The 23,162-nt window shown below is 51.0% G+C and overlaps 1 protein-coding gene across 3 annotated transcripts in view; it reads right to left on the minus strand.

The window, feature by feature from the left end:
- Window positions 1-23,162, minus strand: part of Sh3pxd2a (SH3 and PX domains 2A) — a 206,134-nt gene that overhangs the window by 96,332 nt on the left and 86,640 nt on the right. For all 3 annotated transcript variants that reach the window (XM_075974339.1, XM_075974337.1, XM_075974338.1), the window contains exons 4-5: window positions 15,972-16,048; window positions 5,336-5,427 (exon numbers count right to left, since the gene is read on the minus strand). In XM_075974339.1, coding sequence (XP_075830454.1) covers window positions 5,336-5,427; window positions 15,972-16,048 — 169 coding nt within the window. The remainder of the gene's footprint in view (window positions 1-5,335; window positions 5,428-15,971; window positions 16,049-23,162) is intronic.

Below are 23,162 nucleotides of genomic sequence, written 5' to 3' on the forward strand. Positions count from 1 at the left end.
GTGCATCAGCCAGTGGGAGCAGATGGGGGCTGGAAGAACGTGTGGCCCATGGCCCCAGCTGGATAATGATGCCAGGTGAGCAGAGCTGCCTAGCTGAGGGTCTAATCCAGGACAGTGCCTAGGGCGGGGCTGCCTCTCTACCCTCAGTTCCCAAGCCAGAAGCAGTCCACTGAAGGTCACAGCAGAGCTGGCCATCCGATTCTATCTCTATAATTAGTGGAAGGCAAGATTCCAACATACGGGTAGGCTTGAGTATATTGGCCCATGCAGCTCCTGGCATACAGTAGATGCTCAATAAATACCCAGGAGTAAAGGGAGTCTGCAGGAGAGACTCATGGCTCCTCCTCCTAGGAGGAGGTAGGAAAGAGGAGAGGCAAGCAGCTGGGACATGCTCCATATTCACCCTCAGTCGCTCTACCCAGCCCCTGCTATGTCAACGACACTTACAGGAAAAGGAGGCCATGTCGTGACGCCACTGCCACCAGGTCCTGCTGCCAGTCACAATGCAGCCTGGACACTAAGATGTCACAGGTTACTCAATGTCTTATCAGCAGGCCTGGAGTTCCAATGGGCTCAAGGATGTGAGGACTCCAAAAGCAGTCGCCCCAAACTCTCAGGAACCTGGCTGTGCTGCCAAGATGGCCTTACTCTGTCTCCCTACTGGGGCTGAGACAAAACTAATAGTTTCTTCTGACTTAGACCACCGCCTTCTCCACAGGGAAATGTAGTGACTGACAATCTCCTCCTGGTCCTGGGCAAACCAGAATCACCAAGAAGGAAATGGGAAGAGGCTGGACCTGTCTGCAGTGAGTCTCTCCGCATCCAACCTCATCCTTCCCCAACCCGCCTGTTCTGTACCCCCCACCTGCTCAATACCCCCTACCTGCTCTGTACCCCCTTCCCTGGAAAGCCTCATCCCTGTATGCCGGCTTGTCCCCTGAGACAGCCTATCCCTGTCCCCACATCCAGTGCTCTGGTCAACTGGACTTCAGCCCAAGACTACCCCCCTGTGTGCCTGATCTTGTGTCCCAAGGGCAGAGCCACCATAGGGATGCTAGGGTGCCATAACTGGTGATGGCGGCAGGGTGCTGGAGGTGGACTTGGCTTCACGGAGAGCAAGGTGGGTTGGGACAGGGACTTTCCAGCAACATTTAAACCCAGAGGCTGGCGGGGGCAAGATGATTCTCATCTGCCTAGGCCCCACCGCCTCCCACCTCGAATCTCTGTGAACACTGGGACATTGTTCGGGGCCTCAACAGAGGGCTCTGTGGCCCTGAGGCTGAAGAACAAAAACTAGTTTAGCAGGGCTCTGCCTGTCCCATGAAATTTCAAGAATTTCATCGGAGCCCTGGCAGGCTGGGCAGCGTGAGGAATGAATGATCTGAGAACCTGAGCCCAGAGCTCACTGCCTGAAGGGGTCCCCGCAGAGGCCAAGCTAACAAGGGGTGCTGAGTCAGCACGAGGGGCCCTGGACAAGTGGGGTGTGTCTGTGGGGGTTGGGATGGGACACCCCACATTTGTCCAGGATCATCTTGGTTGTTAGAACAAATTCAGCCTTCCCAGAGTGTGTCTAAACTGAATTCCATCTAGTTTTAAGTGTGGCTTTTAGATTTTTAATTTTAAAATCTTAATTATTTGTGTGTGCAGGCAATGTGCCATGATGTATGTGGAGGTCAGGAGACGTTTGCAGGAATCAGATCTCTGGGTCCCCGGATTAAACTCAGGTCACCAGGATCTTACCCACCAAGCCGCCTTGCTGATCCATCCTTTTTTATTCCTCTTCTGAAGACAAGGTGTCATGTAGGATGTCTGTACAGTTGGTATAATGTTAGTGGGAGCAAACCCACGGCTTCACACCTGCTTGACAACCACCGGGCTACATCCCTAGTGCCAAGGATAGCTCTTTACCTTACATCTCTCTCCTCAACTCACGCAGTCAACACAGACAGACAGACAAGAAGCCCCATCATGAGCCTCGCTTGCCCACTAACCCCTTGTGGCTACAAGGCAGGGGGCCTGGCCCGGGGGGGAGGGGTCTGAGGGTGGCCTGCTCTCAGGCATCTAAGGACATACATGCATTTTAAGATGTGCCTCTCTGCTTCCTGGCTGTGTAGAGCTTTGGCGTCACCATTTGCTAACCAGAATGAAAGAATCTTCCTCAGGTGGCCCAAGATGGAAATGACGTAATATTGTGTGGGGTACGCAGGGCGAGGTCAGTATGATGGACACTTTCCGCTGCTCTCCTTTCTCATCAGGAGGCTCACACAAGAACATGCACACATGTGCACACATACACACACACACACACATCTCTTTTTATATGCTAGCGTCCCAAGAACACATAGCTACAGGTGGAACATTAGTCAACTTCACTATGACAGCACTAGGTGGCAGGGCCTTAGGAGGTGAGGAACCTATATGGGTGGGATCAGTGTCTAGTAAGAGAGTCCAGAGAGGGGGCTGGAGACACGGTTCCGTGTGAGCAGTGGCCGTTCTTCCAGAGGACTCCGGTTCAATGCCCAGCACCCATATGGCAGCTCAGAACCATCTAAAACTCCAGATCCCCTGGGATCTGACATCTTCACACAGACAAATACGCAGGCAAAACAAAACAATGCGCATAAAATAAAAATAAATAAAATAAGAAAAGAGAGAGGGAGAGCCCAGAGAGAGCTTGATATGGAATCAAGATGGCTGCCTACGAAACAGGAAGTAGGCCCATATTTGCCTACTGAACCGACTTGCCATCCCAAGGCCCCACATCTTACGACCACCTACTACTGCTGTGATACAGTCTCCAGTACATGCGGGCCAGGGCCGCTCGCAGTCTGCTAACGAGTCGGGGAGCAGTCGGGGTGAGCAGGTGCTGGGAGTCAGAGAAGGAAGGCAAGGCTGTTCTCACGGAAAAGGAGGTGGTACAAGAGGCTGGTTCTGTTAGGAGCTGAGCGCCCCACAAAGGACCAAAGTGTGCACGGCCAGCAGGTCTGAGAGGAGAATACAGGGCCGAATGACCGGAGCTGGACGGCAACACGGAATAGGCGTGATCAGAGGGTGAGAGCTTGGGCTCTAAGTGACAGAAAGACTGAACATGGGGGGGGGGTCACATGATCTAATCAGGGGGAGCTGAGGAGACTTGAGAGACCAAACAGGAGGCCGAGGACCCACAGAACAGATGGTGACGGGCTGGCCCCAGGGCTGTCACGAAGATGGCTAGACTCGGACCAAACGCGGAGACAGGCTGAAGGAAGCACCTGCAGGATTTGCTGAGGGGTAGCTGGAGACTTGACGTGAAGACACTACAAAGAAGGTCTGGAGTCGAGGTGTAAGCGAGGGGCTTCTAAAAGAGCACTCTGTTCCCCGTCGTGCAGAGATGTGCACAGGCCAGCGTGCTCACAGTCAGAGGGGGAACCACAGCCCCAGAGCCAACGTCCTGGGGTGGCTGCAGACGATGCCGCACCAGGCCTGCTCTGTGCCAGGCCCATCAAAGGGGTCTCGAGGACAGAACTTTTTGTGCCAGACCACTGGTCTTAAAGAGCAGCAGCCAGCCACCAAAGTGGCCAGTGAGGGGATCAAAGCCTAAAGCTACTGCCTCCCCGCCCCTGAGACAGGCCTGTCCAAACCTTGTCTTCCCTATGGAATGGCAAAGACCGCCAGACCCCATAAAACAGAAGAGCCCCCCACAGCAGCATGCTCGTGAGGGGTCAGAGAAACCAAGTTGTCTGCAAAATTCCAACACGATGCATAGGCTTTGATAATTTGATAACTCTCTTCAAAGTCGCCACAAGTCAAACTATTCTGTTACCTGACCCATATTTATGTTTCAGGACGGGGGTGGGGGCATGAACAGTGGCCCAGAAAGGTAAGCAGCCCTCAGGGAGGGGAGGCACTCGGCTAATAAATCATCAGGCAGTCGGCCCAGGGTCATGTAAAGGCCTGGGTTCTTTCACAAGGACTAAATGGGACACAGTCTCTCTTGGGGAGGGAGGAGGGTCCAAAGGCAGTGTGGAGATGGGTCAGGGCTGGGCGACCCCTCTGAACTCTCATCTGCCTACTTCTTGAGCCACAGATCTATCCAGTACTGCTTCGAGGCGGAGGCAGCTAGCTCCTGTCTCCATGGTGACATAGAAGGCCTCGTGCTTTTCACCCTGTTCCTGCCGTGCTGTGCTCTGTGAGGCAGAACACGACTCGACTCACAGTCCATGCGGTCCCCAGGCTTTTGCAGCCATAGGGGGAGCATTTACTGCGTGCTAGTGGCACTGACTGGGTTATCTCAGGGGCCCCTTTCCCCACCACCATGTACTCAGCATTAGATTGCTAGAGACCAGAAAACAGAATTCTAGAAGCTGCACAAATGATCAAAGCACCTCAGGCGACAATACCTGACTTCAGAGTGTGACCCAGAACAGTCATTACTCATTACCAAGACTGCTGTGTGGGAGCTTCCCCTCCTGGGAGGGAGCACTGGAGGTGGGCCCAAGGCTGGTCTATTCTAAGGCATCAGCTCACGGAATGATGCCTGAAATGGGGCCCATTTATTTAGCAGACTGGCAAGAAGCAGGGGCTGGGATAAAGGTGGGGTTCACTGATTCCAACCATTAACACCCCCCTCTTGCCCTGATCGGGATGTTCCATCATCCCAGAGCAATGCTCTCCCTACCATTATGGGGGGCGGGGGAGGGGGAGAAAGGCCACCAGCTGGGAACAAGCAATAGCAGGTTGGGACCCAGGGCCACGGTCATCCTAAAAAGTGAAGAAGAACAGGGTGGGGAGGACCCAGAAGACAGAAGATCCAGGATCACAGAGACCCCAGAAGGGAGGCCACCTGGAGAGGTAGACAGTGTAGGCTCATTTGAAACCTGGGGATGCTGTTGTAGTCTGCTTCCCCATGCATCATATGCAGGGGAGTCTATATCACCTGGGTAGAGCCCCTCCCCCCTTTCAGACAGGCTCTCACTATGCAGGCCTGGTTAACCTTGAACTTTCAAAGATCCTGTCTGCCTCATAAAAATGTGTGTGTGCATTTTATGTGTGGTGTATGCAAAAATGTTCACTGCAGCAAAAAAATAAGGACAATAAGTTCCCTGCTTTTGAAAGTTAGATAAACTGAGCTCACATGTATGCCTGCGATGACAGGTGGACGGCCATAGGGAGCTTACCCACAGCAACCCTCTGCATTAGGCGTGCCGGGAGTGACAGTCTCTGCTTCTTGGGTGAAACCTTCTTCGGTAGCATTAGTAGCTCTCCCTCTACTAGGGTCCCACATCCTCAGCCTCCCCATTGGCCCGGCTTGGCCCACACTTCCCAATCATGCAGAAGCGTGACAGTCACTACTCACTCTTTGGGGGGGTTGACATCCTCAGGCCGTGCCTCAAAGAACCGAAAGACTTCATCGCACTGTGAGATGTGGGGAGGCAGGCGGACAAGTGCCTGTGAGAGACGAGGACAGAGGTCATTAGAACTGAAATAAAAGAATCTATCAACCTATTCATCCAATAGAAAAACAAAAGCCAACAACAACAAAGATAAGAATATCTAGAACAGTGGTTCTCAACCTTCCTAATGGCGCCACCCTGCAATACAGTTCCTCACGCGTGGTGACCCTCAACACAAAAATTGTTTTCATTGCTACTTCATAACTATAACTTTCTTACTTATGAATTATAATGTAAATATTTTTGGAGAAAGAGGTTTGCAAAAAGGGTCGTGACCCAGAGGTTGAGAAGCCCTGATCTAGGGTTAGGGAAGACTCAGGAGAATGGGGACTAGTGGGCAAGTAGTCCTGGGTTCTATCCTCAGCGTTTTATAAACTGGCGTCCGCCTGTAATTTCAACATTTGGGAGGTAGAGGCAGGAGGAAGAGAACTTCAAGGTTGCTGTGTACTTTTCAGGTCAACCTAGAGTAATGAGACTTTGTCAAACAAAACAAAAACCAAACACTAGTGGGGCGTGGTGGTGGCGCACACCTTTAGTTCCAGCACTCAGGAGGCAGAGGCAGGAGAATCTCTGTGAGTTCGAGGCCAGCCTGGTCTACAAAGCTAGTTCCAGGACAGCCAGGACTACACAGAAAAACCCTGTCTCAAAAACAAACAAACAAAATAAAACAAAACAAAAACAAAAAACAACAGACCAAAAACCAATGATCAAAACCACCAACAATCAACTGATGTCAAGGTGGTACGTGTCTCTAATCCAACATTTAGGAGGCAGAGGCAGGAGGATCTCTGGAAGTCTGAGGCCTGCCAGGGTTACATAATGAGACTTAAATCCCATTATGCCATCCGGGTGTGAGGACCTGAGTTCAAATCCCCAGAACCCCCATCAAGCTGGATTCTGCAATCCTAGTACGCCTATGTTGAGACAAGAGAGTCCCCAAAAGCTTATGGATCAGCTAGCCTGGTGCATGCCACAGAAGAGAGTGTAAGGCAAGGATTGACACATGAAATTACTCTGACCTCTACACACATACTGTGACATGCATTAGCCCCCATTTACACACGCAAACATGTACACACATACATATACACGCAAATGCACATCACACACACACACACACACACACACACACACACACACACACACACAAGACCAAACAATAACAAACCTAATCTGATGACAATCAGTTAGCTAACCAATCATCCAGCCGATAATTTAGTAACCATGTGTGGTGGTTTAAATGACAATGTCCCCATGGGTTTTGGCGTTTGAATACTCGGTCCCCAGTCAGTGGTATGGTTTGAGGAGGCTTAGGAGGTATGGCCTTGCTGGAGGAAGGGCATCACTGGGAGCCAGTTTTGAGCCTTCAAAGCCTGGGGACATTATCAGTTTGCTCTCTCTTTCTGCCTGTGGTTCAGGATGTGAGCTCTCCCAGCTTGCTACTCCAGCCACCATGGCTCCTGCTCATGGCCATGATGGACTCTTATCCCTCTGGAACTGGAGGTCCCCAGTAAACCCTTCCTTCTATAAGCTGCCTTGGTCATGGTGTTTTATCACAGCAATGGGAAAGTAATTAATACACCGTGTAAACAATTAGCAAATTAAACAAGCAGTTAATCAGGCAAAAAACAAAACAAACAAACAAAAACCCAATGAGCATTGAGTTCAGGTTTCTGATCGACAGGGCTGGTCATTCCTCCCCAGGCCTGAAGGAATCTCCTCCTACCCAGAGTGTATTGGGCTCCTAGCCTAACAAGGCAAGGCTCACCCTCTGCAGCCCACAGGCAGGCCCAGACCCTTGCCCTCACAACCCTCAGCACCCATGGCGACACTGCCTGTGTCACTGGGTCATGTCTAGACACTGACTGCAGGACGAGCTTAGTGACAAGCTGAGAACGGCCACAGAGGTGAGATGGAGGAAGGGCCCAGAAGCTAAACTCTGAGGAAGGGGAAGCTGCGTGAAGGCAGCGCGGCCCGAGTGCAGGCGCGCAAGGGAATTGGGAGAGGCTGGACAGGCCTTGTCAGAGTCGGGTTCATGGGAGACTGGAAGGCTTCTTAGGAGGCTGTGTTTGAAGGGTGAGGAGAAAGGGACTCCCATGATGATTAAGTCAGGCCAAGAGGCCGGCTGTCCAGAGACAGTGAGTCTCCTGCTGAAGCAAGAGCTAGAATAAGAATATTGCAGAGCTGGTACTCCACAGCCAGCATGTGTGGAAGCCCAGGTGGGAGGGAGAAATACTAGAATAAGTAAAGACCCTTGGATTAAGCAGACAGGACACAGTCAAAGTAGAACGGGGGATAAGGCCAAAGGAACCGAGGACTGGCGCCAGGAGGAAAGAGAGAAGCCCAGGTTGGGGGGGTCCATGGATACTCAGAGAAAGACAGCTCATGATAAGGAGGCCCTGGCCAACATGGAGACACTTGGTGACATGGTGGAGTGTCCCCTAACTCCATGCTGGGATCTACTTCAGATGCTCCAGCCGACTCCCTGCTAGCCCAATGACCTTCCTGAGCAGCCATGGAAATCCTCAGGCTGGTCCCACCGCTACACTATGGACGAGGAAGGAAGGTTTCAGTGAGAACACTGCCCTGGGACCCTGTGTGGATGGGAAAACTGTCGGAATAGAAGCCTTGCACAGACAGGGGCTTTAGCCTGTTCTGTTGATGGTGACCCAGAGCGGAAACTCAGCTAGCAGCTGAATGAATGAACAGATGAACGGAAGGTGAGAAAAGAACAGGACTTCGTGTCCAGAAGCCAACGCCCAAGAACAGCGAGACAAGAGCAGGCCCAAGAAAGCACACTCGGCCGTGGGTGGCCACAGCCGGGTTACAGTCGGGGAAAGAGAAGCGTGGTTTCATTTTCTGAGTTGGTCAGACAACCCACGTCTATTGCCCAGCACCAGGCATTCCAAGAGGCACTTCTCCATGCCAGATCCACACCCAGGCAAGACGGGGCGAGATTCGACAAGACCAGACCTTAGCATATGAGAGCATTTTGCTATCATCCCTTTGCAGTTAACTCCCAGCCATTTCTTCCTGGAGCCTGGGGATTTGCGAAGGTCTCCAAGCTCCTGCCACCAACCGGGAAGCGGCAAAGAAAAATGAATTTTAATGAGCAACAACTCAGTGCTGGGCACCGTCCCAGATGCCAATTCCTCCAGCCCTCCTGACAGCAGGAGGCTTCTCAGTGTGTGTGTGTGTGTGTGTGTGTGTGTGTGTGTGTGTGAGAGAGAGACAGAGAGAGAGAGAGAGAGAGAGAGAGAGAGAGAGAGAGAGAGAGACAGAGAGAGAGAGAGAGAGAGAGCGAGAGAGAGAGCGAGAGAGAGAGAGACCCTCTGGAGAGCACATCACATGACGCGTTGCCTCTCTCTATAGCGGGGAGACCGCAGCTGTTGTGAGGAAGGAGCTGCAGACAGAGTAAGTGGCAGGATCCGTGTCCCAGAACTCAAAATGGGTATGACAGGTGAATCCAGCCCCAAAGGCCACCAGGTTCTCACCTAACCTATGAGACACATTCCGTGTTTTCCCCAAGGCTGGATGGGGAAAATATAATTAAAAGAAACAGGGAGGGAGGCAGGAGAGAAAAAGGAAGGAGGGTGGTGGCCAAGTAAGGATAAAAGGGCTCCTTGTGGGCAGGCAGAGGTTCCCAAGTTTTAAGGGTTCAAGCTAGGCAGAACCAGGAACAGCTGTCACTAGGTCGAGGCTGGGCACAGTAGCGACCACGATGACCTCAGAGAGACAGGGCCATGGAAAGCAGTTTCAGCTGGCCGAGCGGACCCTGAACCCCACCAGACACCCTATGAACAGAGGGCTCTTCATGCAGCAAGACAGTGAGTGGTGTCTGGGGCAGGGGACACGTGGGCCACAAAGAAGTCTTTCGGTGGAATGACAGTGGCATCTTGACTGAAGAGGGAGCCAGCAGGGAACTTGTCAAGGGTTCGCCATGATTGTTGGCAGATAGCAGAGGCGCCCAGCCTGCCCGGGTCTAGCCAAAACCACGCGGCACAAGTGGCTGGTGCCAAGTGGCCTGTTTCCAGGCCATACCAGCACTGACACTCCAGAGTCTGAACCCACGCTTGGCCACGCTGAGCGAGGTAGGGTGGGGCCGGGGTCCAGGTCATGGGTTCTGTCACTGAACATTTACATGTCATTTGGGAAGTTAACCGAGCAGCCATAGTGTGAGCCCTGGCCCCGCTGTTCGCAGGCTGCACTGGCCCTCTGAGCTCAGCACATCAGATTTGGTGGTATAACTGTCACCAGTAACGAGGTGATGAATCTGGGGAGCCCAGCACAGTGTCTAGGCTGGCACTGAGCAACCTGTGGGTACCTCTTAGCTGTTCCATCATTGCCACCCTTCAGATCAAAGCAACGATGCACGAGCAAGGGCTCCAGAACGTGTCGGGAGCTTCTGACTACCTCAGCACCCCAGCCGTGTTTGCTATGTGCCCCTGGGCAGGACACAGCATCTCTCTGGTTACCAGTTCTTCCAGGATTCAGAAAACGTCTAGTGCTGGGATCCCAGACTAAAATGACTTCCATGGGAACATATGGTGCCTTGAAGGTCCTGTCTTCCTGGCCATGGCCATGGCCATGCTGGTTAGCACAGCAAAGCCTCTGAGTAGTCCAGCGGGAATGTTGCTGAGGCCGATCTACCAGCAATAAGAATACTCTAGAATGTTCATGTGCTCGATCGACTCTGAAAGAAAGGATGCGACCATGATTCTAATTCTATAGAAGAAACTAAAGTGCAGAGGAAAAGAACCTGAGGAAAACAGGGGGACAAGCAGCTGGTCAGTCAGGAGCATGCCTCTGTGTCAGGGGCCTGTATCCTGATCTGGGCTTTCGGCTTCTGGCGTTCCTCTCTGGTATCTGTGAAATGTCCTGAAGGTCCTTCTAATTGTAGGGCCAGTGCACAGTCATTAGTGACATCATCTGTCTGACCTGTGGTGGCTGGGGCAGTCTTTCTATACGGTATGACCCAGGTGAGGTCAGAGGGTTGACCTCAGGCACTGGCCAAGACTATGAGTCTCACATCTTTGTGTCCAGGCAGGAGGGAGTCAGTGGAGGGTGTGCAGAGGGAGAGGGGAGTTGGGAATTTCTGCCCTTGGGCAGCTCAGACACCCTCTGCAGCAAGAATGCAGTTATGAAGTAGCAACAAAAGTAATTTTATGGTTGGGGGTCACCACAACATGAGGAAATGTGTTAAAGGGTCATGGCGTTAGGAAGGCTGAGAACCACTGCACTAAGAGGAGGTGAAACACTCATCTTGTGTGGAGCTTTGAACACAGGAAGCAAACAACTCAAAGACTTCAGGAAGTCCCTGAAACTGATCAGCTCCACTAGGCTCCTCCCTTCCCTAAGCATATAAGTTGTAAGGACGGCGCTTCCTGGAAGAAGTGTGGACCAGCCAAGCTGTCTGAAATAGGCTCAGATCAACTGAGCTATCTGGAAAGAACATTCTTCAACTTGTTAAGCTTCTGTGGGCTATCCACTTCTAACTTTTGTGAACTGTCACCATGCTGGGATGGGCTTTGGTGATGTCTTAAGTCATTTCTGCTCCTGTAAGCGACCCCTCACTTGTGATCCTGCAAGTAGCCCCACTAAAACCCATTGGTCCACAAACTTGGACATGGGTGCTATCCATATTTTGGTCTGTTATCAGTTCCCTTTCTGGGGTGAGTGGAATTTGTTCAAATCTCACAAAGGACAGTGTCACATGACACTGAGGCAGGAGGTTGCTTGTGAGTTTGAGACAGACATGACCACACAGTGAGGCCCTGCATCAAATGGCAAAGAAACCAAAGGTCAGCTGTAGACAAAGCCTAGGTGTGGAATGAAACGCACATGGTTTTGGCCATGATGTCGCTGTTGGCGGTGACACTGAGTAGTGACAAGTTGTACCGTCTGACGGCAGAGCTGTAGAAAGCACAGGGTGTTGGGAGCACTGGTATCCGTGGCACATCTCAGTTACCTTGGAAAGATCAGAGGGCTTCTCAGACCTAAGCTTGATTTCTTCTGTTGTTTGCAGGTTTGTTTGTTTTTGCTTTGGTTTTTTGAGACAGAGTTTCTCGGTGTAGCTTTGGCTGTCCTGGGATTTGCTAGGCAAACAATGTTAGCCTCAAACACAGATAGCCACTTGACTCTGCTTCCTGAGTGCTAGGATTAAGGGCGTATGTCACCATGCAGGGCATATGATGTGGGAGTGTCATATATCAATCTGTTGATTTCATTGGTTAAGCAATAAAGAAACTGTTTGGCCCTGTGGGTGGAATAAACAGAACAGAATGCCGGGAGGAAGAGGAAGTGAGGTCAGACTCGACAGCTCTCCTCTCCGGAGCAGACGCAAGAGAGACGTCGTGCTCGCCCGCTCCAGGGAAGACGCACGCTATGAAGCTCCGACCCAGGATGGACTTAGGCTAGAATCTTCCCGGTAAGCGCACCTAGGGGCGCTACACAGATGATTAGAAATGGGCTAAATTAATATGTGAGAATTAGCCTAGAAGAGGCTAGATAGAAATGGGCCAAAGCAGTGTTTAAATGAATACAGTTTGTGTGTAATTATTTCGGGTAAAGCTAGCCGGGCAGGCGGCTTGGGGTTTTGGGGACATAGCCCCGCCGCCGCGCCCTTATTACTACAGGCATACCTCAGTTTTCTACTTCAGCAGGATTAAAGGCCAGCCGCCGTGGCTTTCCGACACATTTGTCAAGTCCTGCTTGAGAGGTGTCAAATGGAAACCCTGATCTATCTGCCAGCCCGACTATGGGCTTCTCCCATCGGGGGGAAGATGCTGTGGGCTTCCTCCTCTGGCTGATCCACAATCAGCTGCGGATGCCTCGGGCTCCACAGTTCAGAGCAGGCTGATCTGAGCCATAAGTCACAGCTGGAAGGCTTCCTCCTCCCTCTACCCCACCTCCCCAGCCCTGCTCATTTATTCAACTTAAAGCAATAAAAAGCTTGACTGTACTAAGCAGTTTAGAATGCTAAATGCCCTTTAAAGAGAAGAGAGGATATTGATTTGAAGAAGAGTGACCTCTAATTCAGGGCCATTCATTCATGGTTTACAATGAGGAAGAACATGTGACCCAGGCCAATCTGGACAAAACTCAGACCTGGCTTCAATGGGAGTCTTCCCGGAAGCTAAGGACTGGCAGTTCAGGAGTCTGTTGTCATTTTAAAATCGGAAGGATTGGTTATTTACTCATCTACACAGAGGGTCTCATAGCTCACAATGCAGTTGAGGCTGACCTTAAACTCTTGAGTCTCCTGTCTCCACCTCCTAGGTGCTTGAGTTACAGGCATGCACCACCATGCCAGGCCTGACTTAAACATTTGTTCTGCCAAGAATGAGTTGTTAATAAAATATTCGAACATAAAGTGTCTTGTTTACTTTTAATTTGACATTATGACCAAGAAAATTTATAAAAGAAAGCATTTAATTTGAGGTTTGCTGTTCTAGAGGGTTAGTCCGTGACCTTTGTGACTGGGAGCATGGCAGCAGACAGGCATGGTGCGGGAGCAGGACCTGAGAAAACCACCGTGAGGCAGAGAAAGAGAGCTATCTGAAAATGGTGTGGGTTTCTGAAAGCTCAAAGCCCACCCTCCATGACACACCTCCTCCAACAAGGTCACACCTCCTAACCCTTCCCAAACAGTTCCACCAACTAGGGTCAAAGTAGTCAAATATATGTGCCTATGGGGTGGGAGGAGACTTCTCATTTAAACCATGGCAGGAAGGGCCCAGGAGGAGCTCAGCATGGGGACAGCATTTCGTGAGTCACTCCACAGCACTGTCAGGGGACCGTGGTTTTCATTCCCCCTTTTCAAGGTCACAGAGCTAGTGAGGCTCTCAGACTAGACTCCCGCTCATAAGTTTTGGATAAAACCTGCCATCCTTCCCTCCCTAGAATTCTTTTTTTCAGGATGGCCTGAAAAAAATATATATTATATTTATTCCATCTTCCTGCCTCTGTCTCCTGAGCATGAGAATTATAGGTGTCACCATGCCCAGCCTCCTTGGGATTGTGTGTGCTTCCGTGTGCATGTGCAGGGATGAGAGAAGGACATCAAGGTGGGCGTACTATTCTGTCATTTTTTTGTCTTACTCCCTTGAGTCAGAGTTTCTCACTGAATCGAGGACTCACTATTTTTCTTTTCCTAGCCAGCCAGCCCCATGGATTTTCTTTCTTTCTTTTTCTTTTCTTTTCTGTTAGTTTTTCGAAAAAGGGTTTGTGTGGCCCTGGCAGCTGTCCCGGAACTCACTTTGTAGACCAGACTGGCCTTGAACTCACAAAGATCCTCTGCCTCTGCCTCTGGAGGGATGGGATGAAAGACTTGTATCATTACTGCCTGGCTCCCATGTATTTTTCTGTCTCTGCTCTCCTCAGTATTGCGGTTACAGGTGCATGAAGCCACATCTGGCTTTGTGCATGGATGCTAGGGATCTAAACTCAAGTTCTCACGCCCTCTTCTGGCCTCCATGGGCACTGCATGCACATGGTGCACAGACACTCCAATCAGACAAAATACTTATACACACAAAATGAAATAAAAACAAATTTAAAATACTTTCAATATTCTCTCTTTCTCCCCTCCTTTCTGCGTGTTGTACATGTACCATGGCACATGTGTGGAGGTCGGAGAAGAACATGCAGAAGTTGGTTCTCTCCTTCTACCACAGCGGTGTTGAATTACCCACTCCGTGGCACGTGCCTCTACTTGCCAGCTCCTCCCCTGGAATTCCCGAGTCATATCCACAGCAGGTAGCACTGAGCTATCTGTTTATTTGTTTTTTACTTCTTAGAGATTCTGGGCATCAGACCCAGGGCTTGGGGCATACTCTATCAATACACTGTTTCTTTAACTGTTTTGTTGTTGTTGTTTTGAGACATGATCTTGTTATGTATTCCAGTCTGGTCTTCAACTCACTATTTCCCTGCCTGTCTACTAGGATTATAAGCATGCACCTCCATGCCCAAATTAAAAAGGAATTCTATTTCTATTAAAAGTCAGTGGTATCAAGAATAACAGTAAAATATCTAATGCTTTTTGTTTATTTTTATTGTTTATTTTTGTACTTTATATTTTTATGTATTTATATGTTTGTTTGTTTTCTGAAACAGGCTTTCTCTGTGTAGCCCTAGATGTCCTGTCCTGGAACTCTCTTTGTAGACCAGGCTGGCCTGGAACTCACAGAGATCCACCTGCCTCTGTGTCCCAAGTGCTGGAATTAAAGGTGTGTGTCACCACTGCCCTGCATATATTATTTTTTTACTACTACTAGGTATCAACTAGGTATCAAACACACTAGGCAAGTGCTCTATCCACTAAGATACTCCTAGCCCTTTACTTGTTTTTAATACTTTTTTTTTTTTTAAAGAAAGGATTTATTGTATATGTTTGGGTGTTTTGCCTACATATATATATGTGTGTGTACTACATGCATGCAGTGTCTGTGGAGACCAGAAGAGGGTGCTGGATCTTCTGTACTTCTGGAAGTACAGAAGGTAGTGAGCTGCCATGTGGGCTCTTGGAACCAAACCCAGGTCCTCTGCAAGAGCAATGGACGCTCTTAACTGCTGAGCCGTCTCTCTAGTGCACTTTTAAATACATTTAATTTTCTTTTACTTATTTACTTGATACTTATTTACTTGTGCTCTGTGACAGTAACCAAAGACGCCCGCCACATTCCACACACACCTAATGCACTCCAGGTCACTCTGCCTCCACGATGGAGGGACCGCCCTCTTTCCTATGGGAGAGACTAGTTACGGATGTGAACTAAGCTCATACAGCTAGACAGGGCTTTGAGCACAATCTGTCTGGACGTCTGGGTACCAACAACACTAATGAGTATCTTCCGGGAAGTCTTAGACTATAATCAGTATAAAAGACAGGATTTGAGGCCTTGAGTTCAGAATTAGCACCATGACCCCCAAACAAAACAAACAAAAACACAAGCAGAAAGACAAACAGGCTCTGCTTTATGACATATGTTGGTTCTGCCTGGTCTTTGACATTGGTTATTTAGATGTTGTGCACACACACATACAGAGAGAGAGAGAGAGAGAGAGAGAGAGAGAGAGAGAGAGAGAGAGAGAGAGAGAGAGAGAGACCAACCAGAGAACAAGAGAGTATATTGACATCTATTAAAACTTGTGTGAATAAACAAATGTGTATTCCAGATGTCACTGTGCTCAGAACTGATTCAAGCCATACTCAAAAGAAATGTAAAGAAATAATCCTCCTACCGCCAGCAAATACCACGCTCTGGTCCCTCCAGCACTTAACTCCTAAGCTGGTAGAAGGGGTTTGACCAAGTATTTTATAAACATGGAAGGCTTCCGAAAGGGGCAAAGCCTAAGCTCTAACTCCTAGGCCGACTGCTCCAGACAGTGGTCCAGCCTCAGGAGTGATCCCTCCCAAACGACAGTCACCCACAGCCCAGCCAGGAAACACTAGGCCGCAAGTGGGTTTTGTACAGACATCTTCCTCTAAAGGTGGACGAGGCCTGAGGCCAGCCCCTTCCCTCACCCCAGCCTTACCCTGCAGTATTCATCGATGGGCTTCAGCCTCTTCACTGCCACGTCCCGGATGTGGCTTCTCCGGAAGAGGATCTTGCCTGGAAAAGAGAGAGTCTAGTGAGCACAGCGGTTCTGACTGAGGTTGCTGTAAAGATCCTCTCATCCCCTCACCTCTTGGATTTCCAACTGGCCCCCACCTACACCACCTCAGTCAACAAAGCAAGAGAGAAGCTCTCACCTCTGTTGGGGGGCAGGAGGCGCCCAAGGCTGAGGCCCCATGGCCTCTCCCTGGAGGCTGCCATCTTGGGCATCTATGAACAACCTGGTCACCTCACCTTGTCTGGGTCTGTGGCGGGATCAATGCCCAATGTTAGGGAGTGGCTTTCTAGTGACCTCACACATAAATCTGAGAAGAGGCCCAATCCATGTGCTATGTTTTGTCTTCTGGCCCCGCCTTAAAAGATCAGCATTCCTTCCTGCTAGCCGGGCAAGGGTTCCTATTCTTAGCTTAGGTGGGTGGCTATTTCCAGGGTGAGACAAGCAGCTAGAAACTACAGCTGTTCCCGTCGGACAGTCCCCTGGCCTCTCTGAACACAAACCCTTCAGTCATTCAGGCTGGGACATCCCACAACAGGTATGGGCGAGATTGACAGGAAGTCCCGGTCCCTCAGGTCTTGCTCAGTCATGATGAACAATCGGTGTGTTCAGTCATAACAAACGCACGCTGATCACGAGGACGTCAACACACGGCTCTTTTCTGGCCTAGTAAAGGCAGCTGGTTCTCCCCCACGGTCCCTGTGCTGGGGACTGAACCCAGGACCTCACATACACTAGGTAAATGCTCCATTACTGAGCTGCCCCCCCCCCCAGACTGTCAAACTTAGAATCTGAACTCACTAGTCTGATGCTCGTGGCCTTCCACATGGACACTTCTGGTCCCAGTGAGGGTCAGTGTGTGGGGTCAGTGTCCATCCCCTTTTCAGAAGGCCTTGCTTGAATATGACATGAGCTAGGAATTATCTTTCTCATTTTAGAATATCCACAATGCATGACCCATTCCTAGGGCACCTGGCTCACCCTTCTGCCGGTGACAGCATAGGTGACAAGACACACCAAAGGACCCGCGGGCCAGTAGGTGACAAGGGTACCTAGAGCTGTGACACCTTTCTGCTGTCCCCATCTGCCCCACTGTCCTTTGGAGAAGGCCTCCTCCATGTTAGGCCTCAATGCCAAAAAGGCTAACCACACCCCCTGTGGCAAAAGGTTAGTTAGCACGTGACACAGGCTAATCAACCAGAGACCCGGTGATTGGCTGAAGCATGGGTGAGACCTAGTCTGAGCCAATGAGGTTCAGCCTTGAGCCTTCTCTTTAACACAGTGGCTCATTTGGCTAGATGAGAGCCTGGCGCCCCCAGTGGCCAACTTTATTATCGCTTGAGAAGAAGAACAAGAAGGAAAACAGCCTGGCGCAGTATGAAATCAACTAATGCTTCTGGAGTGACAAACAGCCATGAGACCACCGGTGAGGGTGATTCACAGTGCTTCCAGAGAGGCCTGGGTAGCCGACCTCCCTCCCTCCTATCACCGAAGCTGCACCCCAGGGCACCCACTGTGCCACTTCTGGCTAAGAAGCCTCCTTCAGGTAGAGTCCAGCTGTTTCCCCCAAGCAGCCTCTGACAGGGAAAAGGGAATGTAGGGACCTTGGGACCTCCTAGAAGAGGCTGCAGAGGCCTCTGACCTCCCTGTCACCACAGTGCAGATCTGCATAGGTGGGACAGGACCGCCAGAACACTGAGCCTGTGTGGCCGGCTTCTCATTCACACAGCTGTTCCATGCTGGGAGTCTTGCTCCACATCTGGTGGGGCACAGCTCACCCCCCACCTGCTCCCAGGACCCACCTAGCATGTGTTGTCACCCAGTAGGTGCTCCAGTAAGAACCTCCTGGGCACGCTCACTCCCCATCCCTACCTGAGCATCAGCCCCAAAGCTTCCCTTCCCCCATGCTCTCAAGTCAAATGTCTGGGCACTTGCAGACAAGAGCTCCACCATGGGGTTCCCTTGCCAAGAAGCCAAAAGGTGACTTATTAAGAAAGAGTGACACTTCCTCATAGGGGAAAATGTCCTCCATGTCCCTGCCTTTTGGCTTCTTATCCCTTTTGGTTCCCTGTCACAGATGTCTGTGTGTGTGGCTGGCAGATGTTGTTGTGCACAGCAGCCTTTGCCATTAAGCTGACGCTTGGTGCAGGGAGACCGCTCTCAGGACGGATAAAAGGATGGGTGTCCCAGGGCTGGAGTTTGGGGCTCCCCACTGGAGCTAGCTGCTTGTAAGACCATCCAGACTCTATGACACCAGCAGTCTAGAGGTGCCCAGCAGAACTCTGAAGGCCCATGAGAAATAGAAGAAGCTGGGGCAGCCTAGAGAGGCATCACCCTCCACAAGTGGCACTCCTACCCTTCCCATCCTGTGAAAGGACAGAGAGAGGGAAGGAAGGAGATGTGAGGGTCATCTGGCTTCCCTTGCCAGCCCTCATCCCAACTGCACCCCTGAAGAAGCCTTGTCCTGCAGGGCTGTAGACAGAACTAGTGCGGAAGACGCATTTCAGGCCTCCAGGAAGTGTAGAGGCTCGCAGAAGGATGAGGTGAAGGGAAGGAAGACTCCACCTGGGGAAAGCACTTCTGGCTCCAGAAGCGAGGCCACCCGGCCATGGGTGACAGCTCATATCCCCTCACCAGCCCAGGAGTCAGCTACTCTGAGGCAGAACAGTTTGCAGTTAGCTCCTCTGAACCCCAGCAGGGTGGCTCTCTTGAGCAATGCCTCTTTTTTAGACTTGGGGCTTTGGCGCAGTCAGCCCACAGGGATGAAGGAGGGGAGGCCTGGAAGAGATTCAATGGTTTTGACTTTTCCATGAGGAATCCAAACCACACTGGGAAAGCCAAACCCAGGACCATATTAAAGGCAAAGAGGAAAAGGAGGGGGAGGAAAATCCCCATTAAGGAAGCCGAGACCGCAGGGCATTAAAGGCTGCTTGTAAAAGTCCTGCCGCCCCTTTATGGCAGCCTTGGCTGCTGCCACTCTTCAAAGCTAGGGGAAGGCGCCCCAGAAATGTGATAAGCGTCATAGGGTAGATTACACTCCGACCTGAAACAGACCCAACCCAGCAAGACTTAACTCGCTCCTGGAAGTCAGTAAGAAGCTGGAGGCACTGAGCACCCAGCACTGTCTGGGAACTGAGTGTATGTGATGGTCCCTGCCTGTGACCCCTGCTATTCGGGGGCTGCACTGAGGAGGTGGGGCCTCAAACAAGAGTCCTGGGTCCCCCGCAGCTATGTGACCTCTGTGCTGGGACCTCTGCACTCTCCACTGGAACCTAAGCTCTACAGACTCTTGAGATGGAGCCTTAGTGGTGTTGGGGACCCAAAGGAGGCAAAGGGGGGGATGATGAGCAGTAACAGCAGCTGCAGGGTTGCTGGGCTTACTTGACCAATCCTTGCAACAACCTTGAAGCAAGTATTTATTTAAGATTTAAGCCGGGCGGTGGTGGCGCACGCCTTTAATCCCAGCACTTGGGAGGCAGAGGCAGGCGGATCTCTGTGAGCTCGAAACCAGCCTGGTCTACAAGAGCTAGTTCCAGGACAGGCTCCAAAACCACAGAGAAACCCTGTCTCAAAAAAAACCAAAAAAAAAAAAAGATTTAAAACATTTAAGAATTATGTGTATGCAAGGGTCTATGTGCTGCACACTCATACACATGCACGCACACACACGCACACGAGTCTGACATTGCACATGCACACAGGCAGAGGTCAGGTGAGATCAAGGGACAACCCTCAGAAGCTGGAGTCAGGCTTAGCGACAAGCACCTTCATCCACTGAGGCATCTCAACCACCCAGCTCTCCTCTTGAGGCCCTTCACTTACTCACACAGCCAAGACCCTTTCCAAATGAGGGCTGTATCCACAGGGTCCAGGGCTCAGGACTTGAACACATATCTTGGGGGGGGGCAGAGTGAACCCACTCTAGGGAGTTACAGGAGAGAAGCTCTCAAACATTGGGGTTACAGGTTTGTGTCCCTACAGCCAGTTTCTGGATGGCTGAGCCTCAAACTGGGGCTTTGCATACGCTAGATGAGTACTCTGTCCAGCTCCTTGGCTTCTACACTCAGGGGTACAGCAGACATGTAAAAGCCATGACTTTAGCACCCAGAGCCAGGCTTAAGGGGAAAAAAGTTTTAAAATTTAGAATCACTCAGAGCAGGAGGCTGGCAGATCTCGGAGTTCAAGGCCAGCCTGGTGTATAGAGTGAGTTCTAGGACAGCCAAGGCTACACAGAGAAGCCCTGTCTTGACACCCCACCCCACCCCACCGCACCCCACTTCACCCCACAAAAACAACTTAGGACCACCAAGCTGGAGATCAGCTATGATACCACTACACTCTGGACACAGTATGCTTTCTGTACGTAAGCCTTCTCGTCCACCCAGGGGGATGGACCACTGCCTGGAAAATGGATTCGAAGCAGCGTAGGGACATAGCGCTGTCAAACTAGGCGAGGCTGAGTCACTTTCGGGGACTAGATAAATCCTACAGAGCCAACCTTTGAGTCTGTCTCCTTCCTTCCCTTCACCGCTTGCTCCCTCTTCCCTTTTATGTTTTTGAGCTGGTCTGTCCTCAAACCCCTGGGCTCACGTGCTCTTCCCCTCTCAGCCTCCCCAGTGGCAGCTGGGTCCGCACTGCTCTGTCCACGCGTGTTTCCAATTCCTAGCATCCAGAACAATCTTATGTTGTTGTGGGATGCTGCTGCTGAGACAGGGTCTCACTCTGTAGCCCAGGTTAGAACTCACTATGTAGCCTAGGTTAGCCTGATCTTGATGGTAATCCTTGTAATCTTGTCTTAGCCTCACAGGTGCTGGATTACAAGTCTGTGCCCAGCTTCAGAATAATACTATTCTATTTTAAATTTCCTACATTTATTCATTGTGCATGCACGTGTGGGGGGGGACAACTTGCAGGAGTCAATTCATATTTATTCACTGTGTGTGTATGTGCATGTGTGTGCACATATGTGTGTGTAAACCAGAGAACAACTTGAGGATGTCAGCTCACTCCCAGAGGGCACCACTTCTCCGACTGGCCTCCCTCCTAGGATTCCTGCAGAAGGGTACCAGCACAACCCTCACAGATGTGTGCTTAGGGCTCAACACAAGGCCTTGCATAGAGCAGGCAAATAATTGGCTTGCACTAAATGCTGCAATCACTGTACTAGTGGGTGTGTCCATACAGTCTTGGTCTGGGCATCTCTCTCATTTATACACACTTGTGTATGTACACACACTCTCTCCTCACATATTGGGGCTGCCACCTCTGAGGCAAGGGCCAGACTCATCCTCCAGGACCCAGACAGAGTGGGGCCAGAGAGCCTGGTTAATTGACAGGCTGGTACTGAGGCCAAGTGTCCCTGTTCAACTCTTCCTGGGCTGGGGTGTGGTGGGTGTGGTGGGCAGTGGCTCTGCCTCCCAGTGGGAGCTGGGGATAAAGGGCCCCATTCAGTTTGGTTGCCTCAACTCCACCCCTGTGAGGAGCTGTCCTCAGGAGGGGGGTGGAGGGATGCTGGCCAAGGCTTGCTGGCTGCCTCTCCTTGAAGCATGGCCCAAAGTGTGGGGGGTAGCTGGGCCAGGAACCAGGCTGCAAGGACACTGAGGGCCACAACATAAAGACACAGCCTTTTGGGGCAGCGGGTGGCAACCCTTGCCCAGCAGTGACCTGAAAGGCCTTTGTTCATTACTGAGCTGCTGGGCACTGGGAGGGTCTGTGTGAGTTCCCTTATGCAAGGAAACCTCAGGACCACAGCGAAGCCTGGCCAGTCAGAGGGGAGTTCACTTGCCTCTTCTGAGATGGGGCATCCTCCCAAAAGGCTGCTTCTCTGAGGTCCGACTCAGAGGGCAGAACTGAGCCCTGATAGCCAATTGTTCACAACCTCTAAACCCATGGATTCCACCCCATTCAGCAAGGGTGTGAAGGTGCGGAGAAGACAGGCCAGGGGCGTGGACGGGGCTAGGTGCTGTGGACCAGGCTTTCCACTGACTGTTATTTGAGCATCACAGCAAACTACAACTTAGGTAGAGGGACTGTAGTTATTTCCATTTTACAGGTGGGTAACTGAGGTTCTAAAAATGAGTGGCCTGCCGCAGGTGACATCCTAGCAATGGTGGAGTCGGGATTTGTAGTCCGCCTGCTCATCTCTGGACTGAGGGACCTGTGCCTTTAGTTCTTTTATCATGTCTCTTCCTGAACCCGATGCTGCTTGTCTGCTCGGATGGCCATTGCCCTGGAGGCTGGGATGTGACAGTGTCCAACACAGCCCCTACCTTCAGAGAAGACGCGAACACTTGAGACTAGCCTCAGTGGGATTATATGGGAGGGAGCTAGGAGAAGTAGCAAGAATGTCCCAGCCACAGACAGGAACCCATCAGCACCCCAGTGATGAGAGGGACCAGACCCATCTGAGAAGCTGAGAGAAGTCCAAGGTGGCTGCAGAGTGGGGTACATTTATGTTGAGGATGGGGGCGCTAGGGTAACCCCCAAATTGTGGGTCATGGATAGGGTAAGGAGAAGCTGAATGGGTAGCAGCTTGATCAAGGGACCACACAGGGCAAAGTGATGTCACTGAAGTACACTTCAGAGACACCCGAATTCCTGGGCTTGGAGACTAAGGATCATTTCTTTGTTTACTACCCTGCAGACAGAACTTGGGACCACATACACATGCTAAAAAGGCACTGTGCTGAGCCACTGTCTCAACACATTAAAGATATTTGTTTTTAGGTAGGTCTTGCTCCAAGTTGGCCTCTTTCCTCCTGCCTCTGTCTTCTGAGCTCTGAGATTACAATCATGAACACCATGCCTACAGAATCAGTTTTTACCTAAGAAGACAAAAGTACGTTCTGAGTTCTTTTTCTCATCTGAAGCTTGAGGTCAGGGCCTGAGGGAATAGGCCCAGTCCTGTCGTTAGCTGGCTGACACTACATGAGCTCAATCTATGGTCCTGCCACTGTCCACGGGGCCCCATGGATCATGGGGATAAAAACTAAGAGATCAAGCCAGTGGGTGGTGGAGCACGCCTTTAATTCCAGCACTTGGGAGGCAGAGGCAGTCAGATCTCTATGAGTTTGAGGCCAGTCTGGTCTACAGAGTGAGTTCCAGGACAGCCAGAGC

Source organism: Microtus pennsylvanicus, chromosome 5 (assembly GCF_037038515.1).
Source record: "Microtus pennsylvanicus isolate mMicPen1 chromosome 5, mMicPen1.hap1, whole genome shotgun sequence".
In the NCBI taxonomy this organism is placed as follows: domain Eukaryota; kingdom Metazoa; phylum Chordata; class Mammalia; order Rodentia; family Cricetidae; genus Microtus; species Microtus pennsylvanicus.